The following is a 19,155-nucleotide window of genomic DNA, read 5'->3' as shown; positions in this document are numbered from 1 at the left end:
TTCCATTCTAATGCCATGAAAACTGGCATGAGGATGGATGTATGCAGAGAGCAGGAATGTGGAACAAGAGCCCTCATCTGCATAATCAGCCATGAGTCAAGACCAATCCAAGGAAACATACATTAGCACTGTAATATTAAAGTTTACCTTTTTTTAAAAAAACACTTCAGGAGGGTTTTTTTTAAAGACTCTGGACTATTGCAAATACAATTATAAAATCTCACACTAACAATGACTTACATCTTTGCACAATTGAGATTCTTTTCTTTTTCAGATCTGAAGAACATAAAAAAATATGACCTCATGAAAACAATGACTTACATCTTTGCATATGTCCAGCTTCTTCATGGCTTCATATTCTTGAGTTATGGTTTGAGGGAAATAGCATTTATCCTTTTCGTCTTCATAGTCTGCCCTATAGTTTTTCTAGAGAAACCACCAGAAAACTTCATAAACACCATGAACTGAACAAAAAAAGGGGGGGAATAGAGGAAAATAGGTACAATTCATACTCACGTCGCTCTTCATAGCTTCCATCTTCATGCAATGTGCTTGATAGGGGTCCTCAAAAGTGCCTATATACCGGCCCAAGACATTGGTTATGTAAGGCTCTTTGTATCTCACCTGTGGATGAAACACAATCACACATTGCAACAAAGCAAGCAAGACAATGTCTGGAGCAGAAGCAAAGCAGAAATCTTCACCACACTTACCCCACTGAAGTTCTTAAGAACGTTGTCTACTTGATACTGTGGAGTCTCACAATAGTTAATGCTTACTCCTTTTGCTTTTTCATAGGATTCCTTATATAGTCTCTGCAAGAGTGAAAAAGAAAGAAGGAATTGTTATAGGAAGCCATATGGAAAATGTCATTTGTGAATTCATAATTAGAATGGGCACATAAGAACTTAATTCCAGGGTATAGATCTCCAAAGTTTCTCTTTCCAAGAGTAGCAAGGCAGGTGTTTATGGGAAACCCAAATTAGGTTATAAATAAAATGGCAAGGATACTTTGTATCAATTAACAATAGCTATTAATGTTCTGTGTAAACAGCTTTCTGATACAGATTTTCTATTTAGCTCATTCATGATTTAGCATGTTGATGTTCATTATTATTTTAGTTGAAAGGTTTTTTCATCAGACAATTGACTACTTGACTCTGAATAAATTAGGATAATTAGGCATTATATAAATATCTGTGATAAATCTGGAAGTTCCCAAATTTGATAGTCATACAAATATTAACAAATTACTGAAGGTGTGTATAGTGTATGTCCTCTTTACTGGCTACTATTAAAATGGCAGTAGATGTAGATTATAATTTTCAATGATGTGAGAATTCTTATTTCACTACTAATTTTTCTTGCTTTATAGTTCTAGAATACAGGGAGCAAAAAAATGTCCCCCCCCCCTCTGAGGAAAACAGAACATCAGGAAGGAAGGGAGGGAAGAAGGGATACAGATTAACAGAGTTGGAAGGGACCTTGTAGGTTATACTTCAACACACACACACCCGCCCAAGCAGACCCTACACCATTTCTGACAGATGGCAGTTCAGTCTCTTTTTGAAAGCTTCAAGTGATGAAGCTTCCACAACTTCCAAAGACAAGCTGTTCTATTGGTTGATTGCTCTCACTGTCAGAAAATTTCCAGGTTAAAACTCTCCTTGTTTAGTTTCCATCCATTATTCCTTGTCTGGCCTTCGGGTTCTTTGGAAAAATAGCCTGACCCCTTCCTCTCTCTCTGTGGTAACAGCAGTACTACATCATCACAGATATTCTAAAATGCAACACACTCCATTTTCATTTTACTGTAATTTGTACTTACGTCATTTTGCAGTTTGCCTACTTTCAGAGAATGTAAGATCTTGGGATCATCCTGGACGCTCAAGGCTCCAATAAGCTTCCCCTTGCTCTTTTCGTAGCCTTTCTTATATTCAATCTACAGGGGGATATCAGAATAAAATACTTGCATTGGATACAAACTTTGCGTATTGCATGCTAAGCTCTCCCCCCCCCCCATTACTCTGTGCAACACTTACATCGCTCGTGATTTTTTGCTTGGCTTTCGCAGCCAAAATTGGGATAGCATCCATTTTGATATCAAACTTCTTTGCTTTTGTTTGATCCCAGTCATACTTATAACAATTCTAGCCAAGAGAGAAGAAAATAAACTAGGAATCAGGAGGATAAGCCTCAAAATACATAGAATTGCCTTTAAATATTTGGAAATTTCACAAAATAAGTCCATTATAAGATGGATCTATATGTACAAATTTACATCTAGAGAGACATGTAGACATAGAGAAAATAGATATCTTCATATAATGATTAATTGGTTATAGATACATCTGCCCAAATATACCCATTACTTCCCTGTCCTTCACTTCTCAACCCAGACTCTTCTCTAGTAATTCTTGTGATTACAGTCACTCATGTTCTAAGTTCTTTTGAAATCCTAGAATCCAACTAGCCTACTTCTACATCATTTCAGTTTCTATTGTTTCTCCTGCCAAATATGCACAACACACTCCTACTGTATATGTGTTGAGAAATTCTGCTTTCCCTCTTCCTTCTTTTGTGATCACATCATTCCCTCATTTTATTTCATCCTCTACCAATAAATTTTGGTCTTTGTGTTGTTTTAAATATAGCTAATTAGACTGGTTATTTTCAAGCTTGAGGTCCTTGTCCATGCTGACTCTGGGTTACAACAATCTATCCAATGTATTATTTGCTGTCTGCCTAATAGATATCTAACTGCAAATATTTTAGATTCATGACCTATTATCATAGTAGCAATGTATTACCGGTAGTTATTAAGTTATTGAGTCATAAGAGCAGTTGTGCATTATACTCACATCACTGATGTTATAAGCATTAACTCTGGACTGGAGAAACAAAGGAGCATCTGGAGGTATAGAACATTTGAATTTTTCAGCCTCATGCTTAGCTTTGTAATTCATCTGAAATATAGAATGAACAAAGAGTGGTATATAAATTACTAACACACACTGCTCTTCACTATGGGAAGAATTCCTTCTCCTACAGACCAACTATGGCTATGGAGTTTCTATCGATCAAATCATCAAAGTTTTGCTCCAGTGCCCAAACCAAATTCTCTCCCAGGAGGACTACCTTGTCCAAATGATGAACCTTCTAAAGGAGCAGTTAGGAGAAAATGGCAGTGCCGATGCCAGTGGTGGATTACGGCTGGTATGCTTCTGTACAGGCATACCAGTGCCTGCTGGGAGCACCAGGTACTGTTCTGGTGAGGTGCTCCAGAGGGCCCATCCGCCTGCCTGCCTTCCTTACCTGTATTTGACCCAACCGGGCCATTTGCACATGCACACAGAGTGTACAGCACCTGCGCAATGCTCTGCCGAGCAACTGGAGCATCACGGGAAGTGGGTGCGCATGCCCCATTGCAGCATACCGGTTGCAATGAGATCTGGAACCCACCACTGGCCCATGCAGTAACAATTATTCCCTTACACCAATAGCAGCAATTTCAACTCCTTTCCTGACAAATATCTTTGAAAACTAAGAAAATTTACTACTTTCCTATCTCACATAAGCCAAAGATCTGGCCTGAGACCAAATGCTTTATTAGCAACAGAATTGATATAGGATTTTTCAATAAGCCATTCTGATGGAGGGAGCTATAAAATGGTAACCCTATCCTCACCAGTGCTTATTCAGAAAAGTTCAGACAACCACAGTAATGTTGTGGTGTGCCTGAGAGTTAAGTTTGAAGATCTGGTCAAGTGAATAACAGACATTTGTATAATTAATCTGATCCAGAGAATGGTTGACTTGGCAATGAGGAGAGGAATGAGAGGAATTCCTCACCAAGAAGAGGTAAAAATATGTGTGTCCCCCCCCCTCTTATTATCCAGTGCCTGGAAGAGGGAGGGAATAAAGAGACCTGAAATGTAGTCCAGTTTCAGTTCTCATTTGGGTGGAACGACCAGCCTATCTTCCTTCCTTCCTTCCTTCCTTCCTTCCTTCCTTCCTTCCTTCCTTCCTTCCTTCCTTCCTTCCTTCTTGGATTTATATACCTTGGATTCAATAGGATTTTTGGGACAGTAATAGCACTTACACTTATATACTGCTTCACAGTGCTTTACAACCAGTGGTGGGTTTCAAATTTTTTTAGAACCTCTTCTGTAGGTGTGGCTTGCTTTGTTGGAGTGGCTTGCCAGCTATGTAACCAGGTGGGAGTGGCTTGCCAGCCATGTGACCAAGTGGAAGTGGCTTGGCAGTCATGTGATTGGGTGGGTGTGGCCAACTTGTAAAATATGGTGAAACTCAGTTAACAATGCTCTTGCTTAGCAACCAAAATGTTGGCTCAGAAACTCTGGCATTTGAAGCATTCAAGTCTTAAAGTTGTCAAGTTACAAGACCCTTGCACTCTAACCCTTTAGAAAAAAACCCCAGGGATGTTCAAACTTGACAGTTTTAAGACTTTAAGGCTTAGATAGGACTCTTAGAGGCAATTGGTGAGCCAGCCACTCAGTGAGCAGTGGGCGGGGCAAGCATGGTGCGGATGGGCGGGGGGAGGGAGCTGGAACCAGTTCTAAATGGCACGGTAGATTTGTGGAACCTCTTCTATAGAAGAGGTTAGAATTGGCAAGAACCCACTCCTATTTACAACCCTCTCTAAGTGGTTTACAGAATCAGCATATTGCCCCCAACCATCTAAGTCCTAATTTTACCCACCTCTGAAAGATGGAAGGCTGAATCAACTTTAAGCCTGGTGAGATTTGAACTGCCAAATTGCAGTCATCCTGCAGTCAACAGAAGTAGCTTGCAGTACTACACTCTAATCACTGTGACATTATGGCTCATGAGATATCCATTATAGTATACTAATACATATGGAATTATTTTCTGCCCTGACAGGATGGAATTCTATCCTTTCCTTCTATTGGAATATTTAGCCTATTTTCCTAGGCCTCAGAAAGACATTGTGAGCTTAAAATTGGCTAGAGCTTAACACATTTTCCCCTTGATATTTTTAATTGAATAGCTATGAATGTTATTTACCAAAATGTACAAGACCATAAGAGATTGATTATCAAATTATTTAATCAATATAATATCATATAATTCCTGTTATTTCTAAAGCACTGATGAAAATTTGTGGATTTTTCTTTGGTGTGGGAATTATTTTAAATATTTTGGAATATTTGAAGAAAACCTAATTGTCAATATAAATACTTCCATTGTTTATATCTCTAATTGATATTAATCTAAAACAAATTATTTAGAATTCCTTTGACTATACAGAATAAGCTAAATGTAAAAAATTATATTTCTTCAATATAGGTACGTAGAGGGAGTCCTATTTTAATACTTTCAATGTGTTTTAGGGAGATTCAACTTTATTACAAACATTTCTATGAAAAAGACAAACATCTATGTTTTCTTTATGCAAATTACTATCCTTTCAGGATATAGTGATGTCAAATTTTTAGATCTTCAGTTTTATCGCTGGACATTTAACTCTCTCTCTCTCTCTCTCTCTCTCTCTCTCTCTCTCTCTCTCTCTCTCTCTCTCTCTCTCTCTCTCTCTGAAGTGTTTTTCTGCTGTTTGTGAGTCAATATCAAAGCACAATGGCTTCAAATGCAATTGTTGTTGGGGGTGATATGCTGACTCTGTAAACCGCTTACAGAGGGCTGAAAGCCCTATGAAGCGGTATATAAGTCTAACTGCTATTGCTATTGCTATAATGGTCCCATTTCTGACTATTTTCTACCTCAGTAATGAGGTAAACAGGTTTAATCAATGAGGAAAGTAAATAAAGAGAGGGGGGAATGCCTCTTTAGTGTCAATTACTGGTAGCAGAAGACTTGTAGATGGACCACTAGTACAGGTCAACAAATGCACCCAGCCAACCCTGAGAACCAGGCACAGCTATGCCTTCTCCACCAAGCCAGGATGAACAGCTTCATCTTGGGGATTGCCAATTAAAGAACAACTTCCCTTCTACTTCTCTTTTCCCCACAGCTCTTCAGTCCTACAGAATATCTTAGTGGGCCAGGAGAATTAGAGGCTTTATGGTGGCTTATTCCCTGGCATCTTTCTTGCCTTCTCTTGAGGTTTTGAAAAAACTGTGGGAGAAATAACTTTGAGGCACAATAGGAAAGTTTTGATTCTTCTGTTGTCAAATGTTGAATGACCAGGGAGTCAGAGGAAATCAAAAGCAGCAGGGCAGTTTGTCCTCCCCTTTAACTTTACCTACAAATGAGATACTGCAGGCCAGCTGAACTACAAGACTCGTATTGCCTATGGTGGAAAATGCTCTTTTAAAACAGAACAAAAGTAGTGGACAATAGGCTGTTTTTCCAATGGGACAAGATTGAATTTAAATATGATCACATCCATTTCTCTGCTTCTGGAATGGTTAGGAAGGCACCTTCCTGTCACAGTAAACAGGGCATATGAAAGGATCTTATGATTTAAACAGCTAAGGGTGCAGTTACAAACTTTTTAGAATCATCTAATTCATCATCAATGACATGGTCAGCTTCTCCAGAGCCTGAAGAGGGAAGGAGAGACAAAATAGAAGAGATGGCATAGGGTCTATATCTGCTGAAGTAGCAACCAGCAGTTTCTAGAAGTTAATATTGTGGCCCGTCAGCGGCCAGCAGAGCTGGCAGCAGATTCAGACAGTGAGGAGGTTTAGGGAGGAAGATGGGCCAGTCGTGGAGTCTGGGGAAGGCTTGGACGATGGCACTGAGTCGGAGGCTCAAGGCCATCTGGTAGTTATTTGACATCAGCGATGGAGAAGAACAACGGGAGCCTGTTTCCAGTGTGTGCATGTGCAGAGTTGCCAGAAGGCAAGAACAATTAAGAAAACCGGGTCGATTTGGGAGTAAGGTTTGGAGATGATTGGCTCCTCCCATAAGACATAAAAGAGGAGCGAACAGGACGTAAGCTTTTGCAGGAAGCAATTAGTTTATCTAGTCAGTTCAAGCTTTGAAAAGTTCTGTTTGACTTTGTGCTAAATTTGGCCTTGTTCTGCATTTGGCAATTAGGTGTCTGGCAGTATTCCCAGGGAGATAAGGTGGGTGTTTATCAACATTTCCCTGAAAGTCTGTGGCAACTCGAGCAGACATCTGTCAGAACCTTCACTGACTGTTTGTGAAGCCTTGCGGACTGTGAATGGCCATAATTTACAGCTGTATAAATAAAAGAGGGTTTTGAGGACTAAGATTGTGATCTATGCTCTCTCAGGAAGCCTAGGTCAGAACAGTTAAAAACAATCTGTTTGTAAACCTTTTTACACTATTCTGAGCACCAAACAAACACCTGTTAACTGAGAAGGGCGAAAGGAAAAAAAATGGCCATGTTTAAAATTCCAAAGCATAACCCTATGTAAAGGCATTGACCGTTTGGAACTGAGAAGAGCAATGTCTGCCTACCAGTGCTTAATTCTTCTCTGCAACAGAGAACCTAATCTATCTGATTCATGTCTGACAATCTTTTGCTAAATAAGCACATACATGAATAAAAGGATGAGCTTCTGGAAAACTGAGATTACTGCCATGTTCATTCCAATACATTCTAAGCCAGTGATGGCGAACCTATGACACGCGTGTCAGTGCTGACACGCGTAGCCATTTGGGGTGACACGCACAGGATTTCATGCGATTCATCCTCGGCTCCTGCACGGCCGCCGAGGATGAAAGAATCTGTGCTGGAGGAACGGGGGGGGATGTGTGATCTCCCCCACCCACACTCACTTACTGTATCACCGCCGCCCCTTTCTGAGCGCAGGGGCTGCTGGTAAGGCGTGCGTGCCGTGCGCACACACGTCATCAGCGCGGCGAGGGAGGACCCGCAGGAGAGGAGCGCGGGAACAGTGCGCGCCTCTCTCCAGTCAGGCCGGCACAGAGAGTCTACTCCTGGGACTGTCGGTTACGACTGCACCACAGCAGGGAACAGCGGAATGCCAACGGGAACTGTGAGCGCCATTAGCAGCAACTATAAATTGCGCAAAATTATGTTTTTGTCGAAGTGACACACAACGCGAGTTATGCTCGATTTTTTGCCGATTTTTGACACACCACGCCAAAAAGGTTGCCCATCACTGTTCTAAGCAACTGCTTCCATTTGTTTTAAAAAGTGTTGCCACAAAATTCTCATTTTCCAAATAGAGAGTCATGTTATTGCAATGTAAAAAATCTGCAAGTCCAACTCAACATTAGGCTGTCTATTAGACAATTTAGCAGGCAATATAAGACCATAGAAAGGCAGCTTCCGTCCGCTTCCAGATTACTTACATCACTCAGCTGCTTGCTATTAACCTGCGCTTGTAGCAAAACTGGAGAATCCGACACTGAAGTAAATTTCATCTGGTAGGGATGCTTTTTGTAGGCAGACTAGGGGGAAAAAAACAAGCAGCGATTACTTTTCAGTAAACATCCGACTTGTGTTTTCTACTTCGTGATATGTTTTACAACCTTCTGCTCTGCTACTATCATCCATGCATCCATTCAGCAAAAATATAGCTGAGGAAGGCAGCATTTACATACATTGACAGCATGGTGTTTAAATTCAGTTCTTGTACCATCAATAATACTTCAGATATTTTCACGTATTTTTTATTTCATTTATTATTTTAAGAATATTGTGACACAATACACAACTGAGATTTTTTCTTTTTCAGTTCTGAAGCACATAAAAATATATGACCTCATTAAAACAATGACTTACATCTTTGCACATGTCCAGCTTCTTCATGGCTTCATATTCTTGAGTTATGGTTTGAGGGAAATAGCATTTATCCTTTTCGTCTTCATAGTCTGCCCTATAGTTTTCTAGAGAAACCACCAGAAAACTTCATAAACACCATGAACTGAACAAAAAAGGGGGGAAATAGAGGAAAATGGGTACAATTCATACTCACGTCGCTCTTCATAGCTTCCATCTTCATGCAATGTGCTTGATAGGGGTCCTCAAAAGTGCCTATATACCGGCCCAAGACATTGGTTATGTAAGGTTCTTTGTATCTCACCTGTGGATGAAACACAATCACACATTGCAACAAAGCAAGCAAGACAATGTCTGGAGCAGAAGCAAAGCAGAAATCTTCACCACACTTACCCCACTGAAGTTCTTAAGAACGTGTCTACTTGATACTGTGGAGTCTCACAATAGTTAATGCTTACTCCTTTTGCTTTTTCATAGGATTCCTTATATAGTCTCTGCAAGAATGAAAAGAAAGAAGGAATTGTTATAGGAAGCCATATGGAAAATGTCATTTGTGAATTCATAATTAGAATGGGCACATAAGAACTATCTACCCGGCTTAATTCCAGGGTATAGATCTTGGAAGGGACCTTGTAGGTTATACTTCAACACACACACACCCGCCCAAGCAGACCCTACACCATTTCTGACAGATGGCAGTTCAGTCTCTTTTTGAAAGCTTCAAGTGATGAAGCTTCCACAACTTCCAAAGACAAGCTGTTCTATTGGTTGATTGCTCTCACTGTCAGAAAATTTCCAGGTTAAAACTCTCCTTGTTTAGTTTCCATCCATTATTCCTTGTCTGGCCTTCGGGTTCTTTGGAAAAATAGCCTGACCCCTTCCTCTCTCTCTGTGGTAACAGCAGTACTACATCATCACAGATATTCTAAAATGCAACACACTCCATTTCATTTTACTGTAATTTGTACTTACGTCATTTTGCAGTTTGCCTACTTTCAGAGAATGTAAGATCTTGGGATCATCCTGGACGCTCAGGCTCCAATAAGCTTCCCCTTGCTCTTTTCGTAGCCTTTCTTATATTCAATCTACAGGGGGATATCAGAATAAAATACTTGCATTGGATACAAACTTTGCGTATTGCATGCTAAGCTCTCCCCCCCCCCCCCCCATTACTCTGTGCAACACTTACATCGCTCGTGATTTTTTGCTTGGCTTTCGCAGCCAAAATTGGGATAGCATCCATTTTGATATCAAACTTCTTTGCTTTTGTTTGATCCCAGTCATACTTATAACAATTCTAGCCAAGAGAGAAGAAAATAAACTAGGAATCAGGAGGATAAGCCTCAAAATACATACAGTAGAAGAAGATGCTTTTATCTGTAACCATACCTTAGTTTGGTTGAGAAAATGAAAACATTCTTCAAGTTAAGAACAATAAGTTCTAGCCAGCTGAAATATAAATTCTAACATTTCTATGTGCTATCATGAAATGCTATTAAAAATATAATCACTTTTTAAAAAAATCGGAACTTGTAAAAAAGTCTCATGAGATGAATAGTACACGATATGCAAATACATGATGTAACCAATCCATTCTCTGCAGTACTCGAACATCAAGGCAGAGTGCATTCATCTAATCAAGTTCTTTATCAGCACCTGATCCTTGCCTCAAAACCAAGCTGTGATTTATCACATAATTGGAGGTATGTATATTCAACCACACACTCTTCCATAATATTCCCAACAACTGGTTTTTAGATCTACTTTTCCAGTCTGCAGAATTTGATTAGATTCTTTCCTTATCATTCCTGCTACCTTTTTCCTTTCTCCTGACTCATATAGTCTTTCCTAAATATTGGTTGAGAAGTTTTATTTTCTTTTTTATCTTTCTTCTTATGTCATAATTCTGACATGCTTCATTCTTCTTCCCCAATAACCAATATGCTCTGGACTCCTTTCTCTTTGGTTCTAAAATTAAGTTAGTTCTCTTTTCCAGTTTAATGTCCTTGCTCATACCGACTATGGATTATGAAAGATGCCCAGGGTCTTCGGAAGGCATTCATCTAGAGCCAAGGTGGCGCAGTGGTTAAATGCTCAGCAGTTCAGCGGTTCAAATCTCACTGGCTCAGGGTTGACTCAGCCTTCCATCCTTCCGAGGTGGGTAAAATGAGGACCCAGATTGTTGGGGGCAATATGCTGACTCTCTGTAAACCGCTTAGAGAGGGCTGAAAGCCCTATGAAGCGGTATATAAGTCTACTGCTATTGCTATTGCTATTACCCATTGCCCTATTATCCTAGTAGCAATAGTAACAGTTCACATAATTGAGTCAAAACTTAAATTATATATTATATCACTCTAACTGTAAAACAACCATACAGAAGTCTTATACTTACATCACTGATGTTATAAGCATTGACTCTGGACTGGAGGAAAAACGGAGCATCCGGAGGTATGGTACATCTGGCTTTTTCAGCCTCATGTTTGGCTTTGTAGTTCATCTGAAATGCAGAATGAGTTAATGAGGATTTAAAAAGCAACTGTGGGGACATATTAAAATGTCACGCACAGAGTTTTTTTTATTAGGAATAATGTCTGCGAAATACAAAAAAGAAATCCAGTATTTAATACTATATATAATTACGGAGGCAAGGATTGCCTTTGCCCAGAAATGGAAAAACAAATTAACTCCATGAAAGATGAAATAATAAGAAAGGTTATGGATTGTGCTGAAATGGACAAACTAACTAAAGAAATCCAGGGAAAAGAAGAATCAGAATTCTACCAGATACGGGATAAATGGTATTGGTGGATGGAGGAAAGAAACAAGAATCAATGAAGGAATACCACAAAACTCAAAAATAATAATTATGAGTAAAATAAGGGGGTTAAGAATGGTGAAATCCAAATGAAATATAATAGAAGGAGAAATAATATAGGGTGAGCGGTATCGATTGATAATTGTTCTTAGAAAGAACAGGAAGCTCCTGTTTGTATTGTATTGTGTAAATGTGGTCTATTTCTAGGTTTTGTGTGTGTATGTACTTTCATGTTTTTAAATAAAATAAAAAATAAAAAAATAGAAAATGTCACGCAAACACAGTGTTCAGAAGACAGGTAGATAATTTCTCAACAATGTGCGACATATGTATCTAGGGCAGTGGCATACCTCTGTTAGTATCTGCACAGCAGAGGAGAAGAGATTCTTGGCACCATCAGGTTAAGAATGTCTTTGGCTTTCAGTGGGCCAACAATCAAAAATGATCACTGTCATTTTGTAAACACTGAATCTAGTTCAGCAGTGAGGTGACACGTGGCTGGATCCAGGCGGTCGTAACCACCTCCCTTCGGGAGGGGCACTTCCCCGCCGCACTTAAAACGGCGGTGGTGAGACCCCTCCTGAAGAAACCATCCTTGGATCCAGCCATTTTAAATAACTATCGTCCTGTCTCCAACCTTCCCTTTGTTGGGAAGGTTGTTGAGAAGGTGGTGGCCTTCCAGCTGCAACGGGCCTTGGAGGAAGCTAGCTACCTTGACCCCTTCCAGTCCGGCTTCAGACCCGGTTACAGCACAGAAACCGCTTTGGTCGCATTGACCGATGATCTCTGGAGGGCCAGAGATGGAGGCCATGCGTCCATCCTGGTTCTCCTTGACCTCTCGGCGGCTTTCGATACCATCGACCATGGTATCCTTCTGCGACGACTGCAGGAGGTGGGGGTGGGAGGCACTGTTTTGCAGTGGTTCTCCTCCTACCTCTCGGACAGGTCGCAGTCGGTGTTGGTCGGGGGGCAGAGATCGTCCCTGAGGCCCCTAAAATATGGGGTGCCACAGGGTTCGGTCTTATCCCCCCTACTATTTAACATATACATGAAACCGCTGGGTGAGATCATTCGGAGGCACGGGATAAAATACCATCAATACGCGGACGATACGCAACTGTATCTGTCCGCCCCGTGCCAACTCAATGAAGCGGTGGACGTGATGAGCCAGGGTCTTGAGGCCGTTAAGAACTGGATGAGCGCTAACAAACTGGTACTCAACTCGGACAAGACCGAGTGGCTGTTGTGTTTCCCTCCCAACAATTTGGCTAATGTTCCATCTATCAGGCTGGGGGGTCAAATTTTATACCCCTCAGATAGGGTTCGTAACTTAGGAGTCCTCCTGGATCCACAGCTGACTCTCGACCATCATCTGTCGGCTGTGACCAGGGGGGCATTTGCCCAGGTTCGCCTGGTCCGCCAGTTACAACCCTACCTGAATCGGGAGGCTCTCACAACAGTCACTCGAGCCCTGTGATCTCTAGGCTGGAATACTGCAATGTGCTCTACATGGGGCTGCTCTTGAAGTGCATCCGGCGGCTGCAGTTAGTTCAGAATGCGGCCGCGCGAGTGAGAGTGGGCGCACCGCGGTTCGCCCACATAACACCCATCCTCCGCGAGCTGCACTGGCTACCTGTTGATCTCCGGGTGCGCTTCAGGGTCCTGTTGACCATCTTTAAAGCCCTTCATGGTAGTGGATCTGAGTACTTGAGAGACCGCCTTCTGCCGATTACCTCCCTCCGACCGATAAGATCGCACAGACTGGGCCTCCTCCGAATCCCATCCGCCAGTCAATGTCAACTGGCGACTACACGGAGGAGAGCCTTTTCTGTTGCAGCTCCGACCCTGTGGAACGATCACCCCGTCGAGATACGCACCCTCACCACCATCCAGGCCTTCCGCGCAGCCCTTAAGACCTGGCTATCCCAACAGGCCTGGGGATAAGTCTCTAATTTGCCCCACCCGAGTGTTGAATGTTGAATGCAAGTTGTGTTTTTATTACTTTATTTATTTTGTTCACATATTGTTTGTTTTGAATTGCACCCCCTCCCTAATGATTGTAAGCCGCCCTGAGTCCCCTCAGGGAAAAGGGCGGCCTATAAATCCAAATAAACTAAACTAAACTAAACTAACTGACAGTTCGAGAGGAGATTCTTGGCACCATCAGGTTAAGAATGTCTTTGGCTTTCAGTGGGCCAACAATCAAAAATGATCACTGTCATTTTGTAAACACTGAATCTAGTTCAGTATCAACTGACAGTTCCTGACAATTCTTTCCAATCACTTAACATTATTGCAATGTTAAGGACTTGCAAGTCCCAATAATCATGAACTCTTTCTCAGACAACTTAGCAGAAAATATAAGACCATGCAAAGCCTTACGTCACTCAGCTGCTTGGTATTAATCTGTGCTTGTAGCAAAACTGGAGAATCCGACACTGAAGTAAATTTGATCTGGTCAGCATGCTTTTTGTAGGCAGACTAGGGAGAAAGTTTTTAAAAATCAGTGGCAAATTAATTTTGGTAGACATCAGGTTTATGATTTTGTAATTCATGATACATTTATGAAGATTGATTGTGTTACCATCATCCCTGCAGCCATTCAGGAAAGTACAGCAACTTTTAAATTGCTGTATGAATTCAATTCTTGTGCCACTGGCAACAATTCAGATATTTTTGAATCATGTAATATCTTCTATTTGATTTATTGTTTTAAGAATTTCATGAAATAATATACCACTGAGACTCTTTTATTTTTCAGTTCTGAGCTCATAAAAATATGACCTCACTAGAACAATGACTTACATCTTTGCATATGTCCAGCTTCTTCATGGTTTCATATTCTTGAGTTATGGTTTGAGGGACATAACATTTAGCCTTTTCATCTTCGTAGTCCGCTTTATAGTTTTTCTAGAAAAACCACCAAGAGTTCAGTAAGCACCATGAATTGAATAAGTGGGGGGGGGGGAGAAAATAGGGTACAATTCATACTCACGTCACTCTTCATAGCTTCAATCTTCATGCAATGCGCTTGATAGGGGTCCTCAAAAGTGCCTATGTACCGGCCAAGGACATTGGTTACATACGGCTCCTTGTATTTCACCTGTGGAGAAACACAATCACATGTTGCAGCAAAACAAGCAAGACTATCGTCTGGAGCAGAAACAAAGGAGAAATGTCCACCACACTTACCCCACTGAAGTTCTTAAGAACGTTGTCCACTTGATACTGTGGAGTCTCACAATAGTTAATGCTTACTCCTTTTGCTTTTTTCATAAGGTTCCCTATATATCTCTGCAAGAGTGAAAAAGGAGAAGTAATCATGGAACAGGGATTTAGAAATATTTCTTATATGCATGATGTTGTCTCCCCATTTAGAAAATTTTGCTATTGAAATGCTGGTTATCTTGAGAAATAATAACAAAAATTTATGGGAAATAAATAGCGCAACCAATGTATGAAAAAAATAGTTAATGGGCCAATACGAAGAAGAGGCCAAGGAACTTGTACCGTAGTTAGTTGGATTTAAAGGGTGAAAAGTTTAAGGAACAAAAAACTATTGTTCGATATGTATACCATACAGCCAATATACTGGTATTCATTTGAAATTAAATATAGAGCCAAGATTATAATATTTCTTTTTTAAAATGCTTAGGACTTGTTATTCACACTCAGTCTCCTTGCTTGTAAGCTCCTGGGATCCAAGGAAAATGTTGCATGCCTTCCACTCTTCCTATTTTCACAATACTGTACATTGGGTTTACTTACATCACTTTGTAGCTTGCCTACTTTCAGTGAGTGCCGGATCTTAGGATCATCTTCACACTCAAAGCTCCATAAGCTTTCCTTTGCTCTTTCGTAGCCCTTCTTGTACTCAACCTAATTGGGAAAAGAGAATGACATAGTTTCATATGCTATAAATTTGTATAAAAATGGAGAGCCACGAACTGCCTTTTTTTAATTTCTGTGTAACACTTACATCACTTGCAATTTTTTGTTTCGCTTTGGCAGCCAGAATCGGGATTGAGTCCAATTTGATATCAAACTTCTTTGCTTTGGATTGATCCCAGTCATACTTATACCAATTCTAGCCAAATGAGAATGATAAGAAAACATAAGGAAAGTATAACATAAAGAATCAATGCTGCCATTTACTGTAGAAAATTATAAAATCACAACAATGTGGTGTATTTAAATAATGCATTGAAATCTGTGCATGCTTCGAAAACCTGGTTTGTAACAGGTTTCAAAGAAATACTAGGTTCATCTATGTGTTGATTTTATAAAATGACTAGATCCCTCTTGGTTTTATAAGATCATATATTAATTCAGTGATAGTTGTATCCAAATTTGATTCCACTAACAGTGTTGAGTTATCCACATAATGTTTCTCTTGTTTGTTTTCCATTGGTACACATTTCTCTTTCCTTTATCTCTCTATTTCCTTTGCTTCATTCTATGCTCTTTCTTCATCTCTACTGAATTTTTTTCAATATTCCACCTGTCAGTCACTTTCCCACTTAGTCTTTCCTTAACCGCATATCTCCATTTCTTTTATTTGCTTCTCTCTGTCCCTCCCTCCCTTCCCCTCCCGCTCTCCCAATCAGTCATTTAATGTTCCCTTTAGAGATTTCTTTTTTTCCTACTGTCTTATAATTCCCCCAACATGCCATCCAGATGCAGGGTACTTAGTGCTAATAATTCAAAGTTAATGTCCAGGTATGCCACCTGCCTTCCTTAGTGGATTTTTGATGGTAATAAAAAATGAAGCAAGCAATAAGATTGGGAAGGAGAAACTACAACAATGATAAATAGAATATGAAAACCTCTGCTCACCATTGAATTCTGTAAATGTAGAAGAATAGCTGCACCATCGTAGCAACATCTGGAAGTACTAGTTGTTACTTCTTCTTGCTTTCAATTTTTAAAGTTATTTCTAAATCAGCACTAGACTTGTGTCCTTCCCTTTCTCCCATTCTTTTGGCTTTTCTTCTTTTAGATTTTTCTCCTTCAGAACATAGCAAGTGTAAACCAGCAACCTGTATCTTTATTTTTACTTTTATCTCTATCTCTATCATATCTATCTATCTATCTATCTATCTATCTATCTATCTATCTATCTATCTATCTATCTATCTATCTATCTACCTACCTACCTACCTACCTACCTACCTACCTACCTACCTACCTACTTACCTACCTACTTATCTGCTTTTACATCACTAATATTATAGTCATTACTCATTCATAGTAATATATTATTATTAACTATGAAATTGAATCACAAGAACATTGCCCATAATACATACATCGCTGATATTATAAGCAGTGACTCTGGACTGGAGAAGCAAAGGAGTATCTGGAGGTATGGAACACCTGGATTTTTCTGCCTCGTGTTTGGCTTTGTAATTCATCTGAAATGCAGAATAAGCAATGCCATAAAATGAGTTAACATGAAAAAAGTTGAATTACAATACTTCAATTCATTGCTAACATGAAACCTGATCAAGACAATGTATTCAAATGTTTCAATTCAAATATTTCAAAAGCAAGCCATGGTTAGCCTTTTTGTTCACCAACATAAGGATGTGTATCGGTAGAATGGATCAGTATAAATCATCTGGAATAAAATATGCAGACAAAACAGTTTGCTTGCTTTCCTATGATTCAGCTTCTTCAATAAAAATGGTAAGAGATTGATAAAACTTTCAGGGTATAGGGAAATTTCAGGTTGGTATTTGGACATGTTATCATTAAGACTTGAGGCAGTTTGGTGCAGTGGTTAAGGCATCAGGCTAGAAAGCAAGAGAATGTGAGTTCTAGTCCTGCCTTGGACACAGCTAGCTGTGACCATGAGCCAATCACTCTCTTTCTCTCAACCTTAAGAAGGAGATAGGCACAAACTACTTCCAAAAATATTGCCAAGAATTAAACCAAGCAGTCACCAGGATTCAAAAACCTGATTCAAAGAACCAACAACCACCACCAAATCATTAAGACTGGTTGCTGGATTCTAAAACGCAAGGCACCCTCCTACTTTGCTATCTTATCTGTGTGAGGTCTAGCTTACTGTTCTGTTAATAGAATCGTATATGCAGATATATGGGAGGAAGCCAATTTTATTCCCCAAGTAGTCTCATCACTGACCCACAAAATCAGGTGTTGTATGTATACAGAGGAGAAGGAAGAAATCTGGTTCCACCTTTCAGTTTATTATAATTGGCAAACATAGCAATACCATGTCTGAAAAAGTGGGGGTTTGTGCTTTAAGTTTTTTTTTTTTAACTATAGAACTTAGACATAAAAATAAACAACCACCATATTGAAGAATATGCCAGGGTAAGTGAAGAGAGAGATTCTTCCTATACCCAGCTCCATCGATTTCCTTTCCTTATCCTTCTCCACAATATCAGATACCTCAGATGACACAGTCCTGAAGCCTCTATGCATGGGTGTTAAACAGTGGTGAAATTCATTTTTTTACTACTGGTTCTGTGGGTGTGGCTTGGTGTGCATGCCTTGGTGGGCGTGGCAGGGGATAGATGCTGCAAAATCTCCATTCCCACCCCGCTCTGGGGCCAGCCAGAGGTGGCATTGCCGGTTCTCGAACTACTCAAAATTTTCGCTACTGGTTCTCCAGAACCTGTCAGAACCTGCTAGATTTTCACCCCTAGTGTCAAACCTGATCACATCATGTGACGTATCACAACGTATCGTGATGTTTTTTGCCTTTGTGGAGAAGGGGCGGGCGTGGCCTTCATGTGATGCCCCCGGTCAGCGGGCCACCAGTTGGACACCCCTGCTCTATTGGAAATTAACCATTGTTATTCAATATGCAATAATCTACTGCATAATGCTTTAAAAAGCAGAATAGGTATGTTTCTTGGTCTACCATGAATTATTCATTTGCCCTTTTCATTGTTAAAAATGCAGCATTATGACTGGAAACATTTACCACACACAAAGGTTCATGAAGTATGGAAACCAGAGAGGAAGTCATTCTTTAAGTTGCAGGTTAACTTACATCACTTAACTGCTTGGTATTAATCTGTGCTTGCACCAAAACAGGAGAATTCGCCACCTGAGTAAACTTTATCTGATCTGGAGGCTTCTTGTAGACAGCCTGGTTGAAATGAAAGCAATGCATAATGAATTTTCAGGCTGCAGCACTATGGTCTTCCATTTTTGTATCAACATATATCAAATATAAACAACCCCCCCCCCCCCCCCAAAAAAGCAGCATTCAAAAGAAATAGCACAGCAGTTAATGATGCCGATTGAATAAACATCTAGTTGAGAAAATCATGATATAATATTATTGTCTGGAGTTCTCAGATCATTTTTTTTATATCAAAGCATATAATCATTAAGAGGCCTCAGTATGTTTTGTATCTGGAAATGATAGCAGATTGTAATGTATCTGTTGCATCTAGATACATTCTCAACAAACATTGAGATTAATCAAGGGCAGAAGTAACAGTGGAAGGGAATGAGTGGTCTCTGTCTTGTGACAACTTCTGAATCATTTCACTATCCAGGCAGATAATGGACTGCAAACCAATAGCTCGTGCAGATATTTATAATTCTGGCATAACTAGGTGTGTTCTGTATAAAA

General features: G+C 40.1%; 1 protein-coding gene across 1 annotated transcript in view; it reads right to left on the bottom strand.

Annotated features, from left to right (window-relative positions):
* Positions 1-19,155, bottom strand: part of NEB (nebulin) — a 227,111-nt gene that overhangs the window by 185,433 nt on the left and 22,523 nt on the right. Inside the window, 9 exon segments of the mRNA XM_032222196.1 lie at positions 322-426; positions 517-624; positions 714-815; positions 1,829-1,942; positions 2,043-2,150; positions 2,862-2,966; positions 8,293-8,391; positions 14,346-14,450; positions 14,536-14,643. Of these exon segments, the coding sequence (XP_032078087.1) occupies positions 322-426; positions 517-624; positions 714-815; positions 1,829-1,942; positions 2,043-2,150; positions 2,862-2,966; positions 8,293-8,391; positions 14,346-14,450; positions 14,536-14,643 (954 nt within the window).

This window comes from Thamnophis elegans, chromosome 1, assembly GCF_009769535.1.
Source record: "Thamnophis elegans isolate rThaEle1 chromosome 1, rThaEle1.pri, whole genome shotgun sequence".
In the NCBI taxonomy this organism is placed as follows: Eukaryota; Metazoa; Chordata; class Lepidosauria; order Squamata; family Colubridae; genus Thamnophis; species Thamnophis elegans.
The sequence above is the reverse complement of the archived record's forward strand: the minus strand, read 5'-3'. Positions and strand labels throughout refer to the sequence as shown.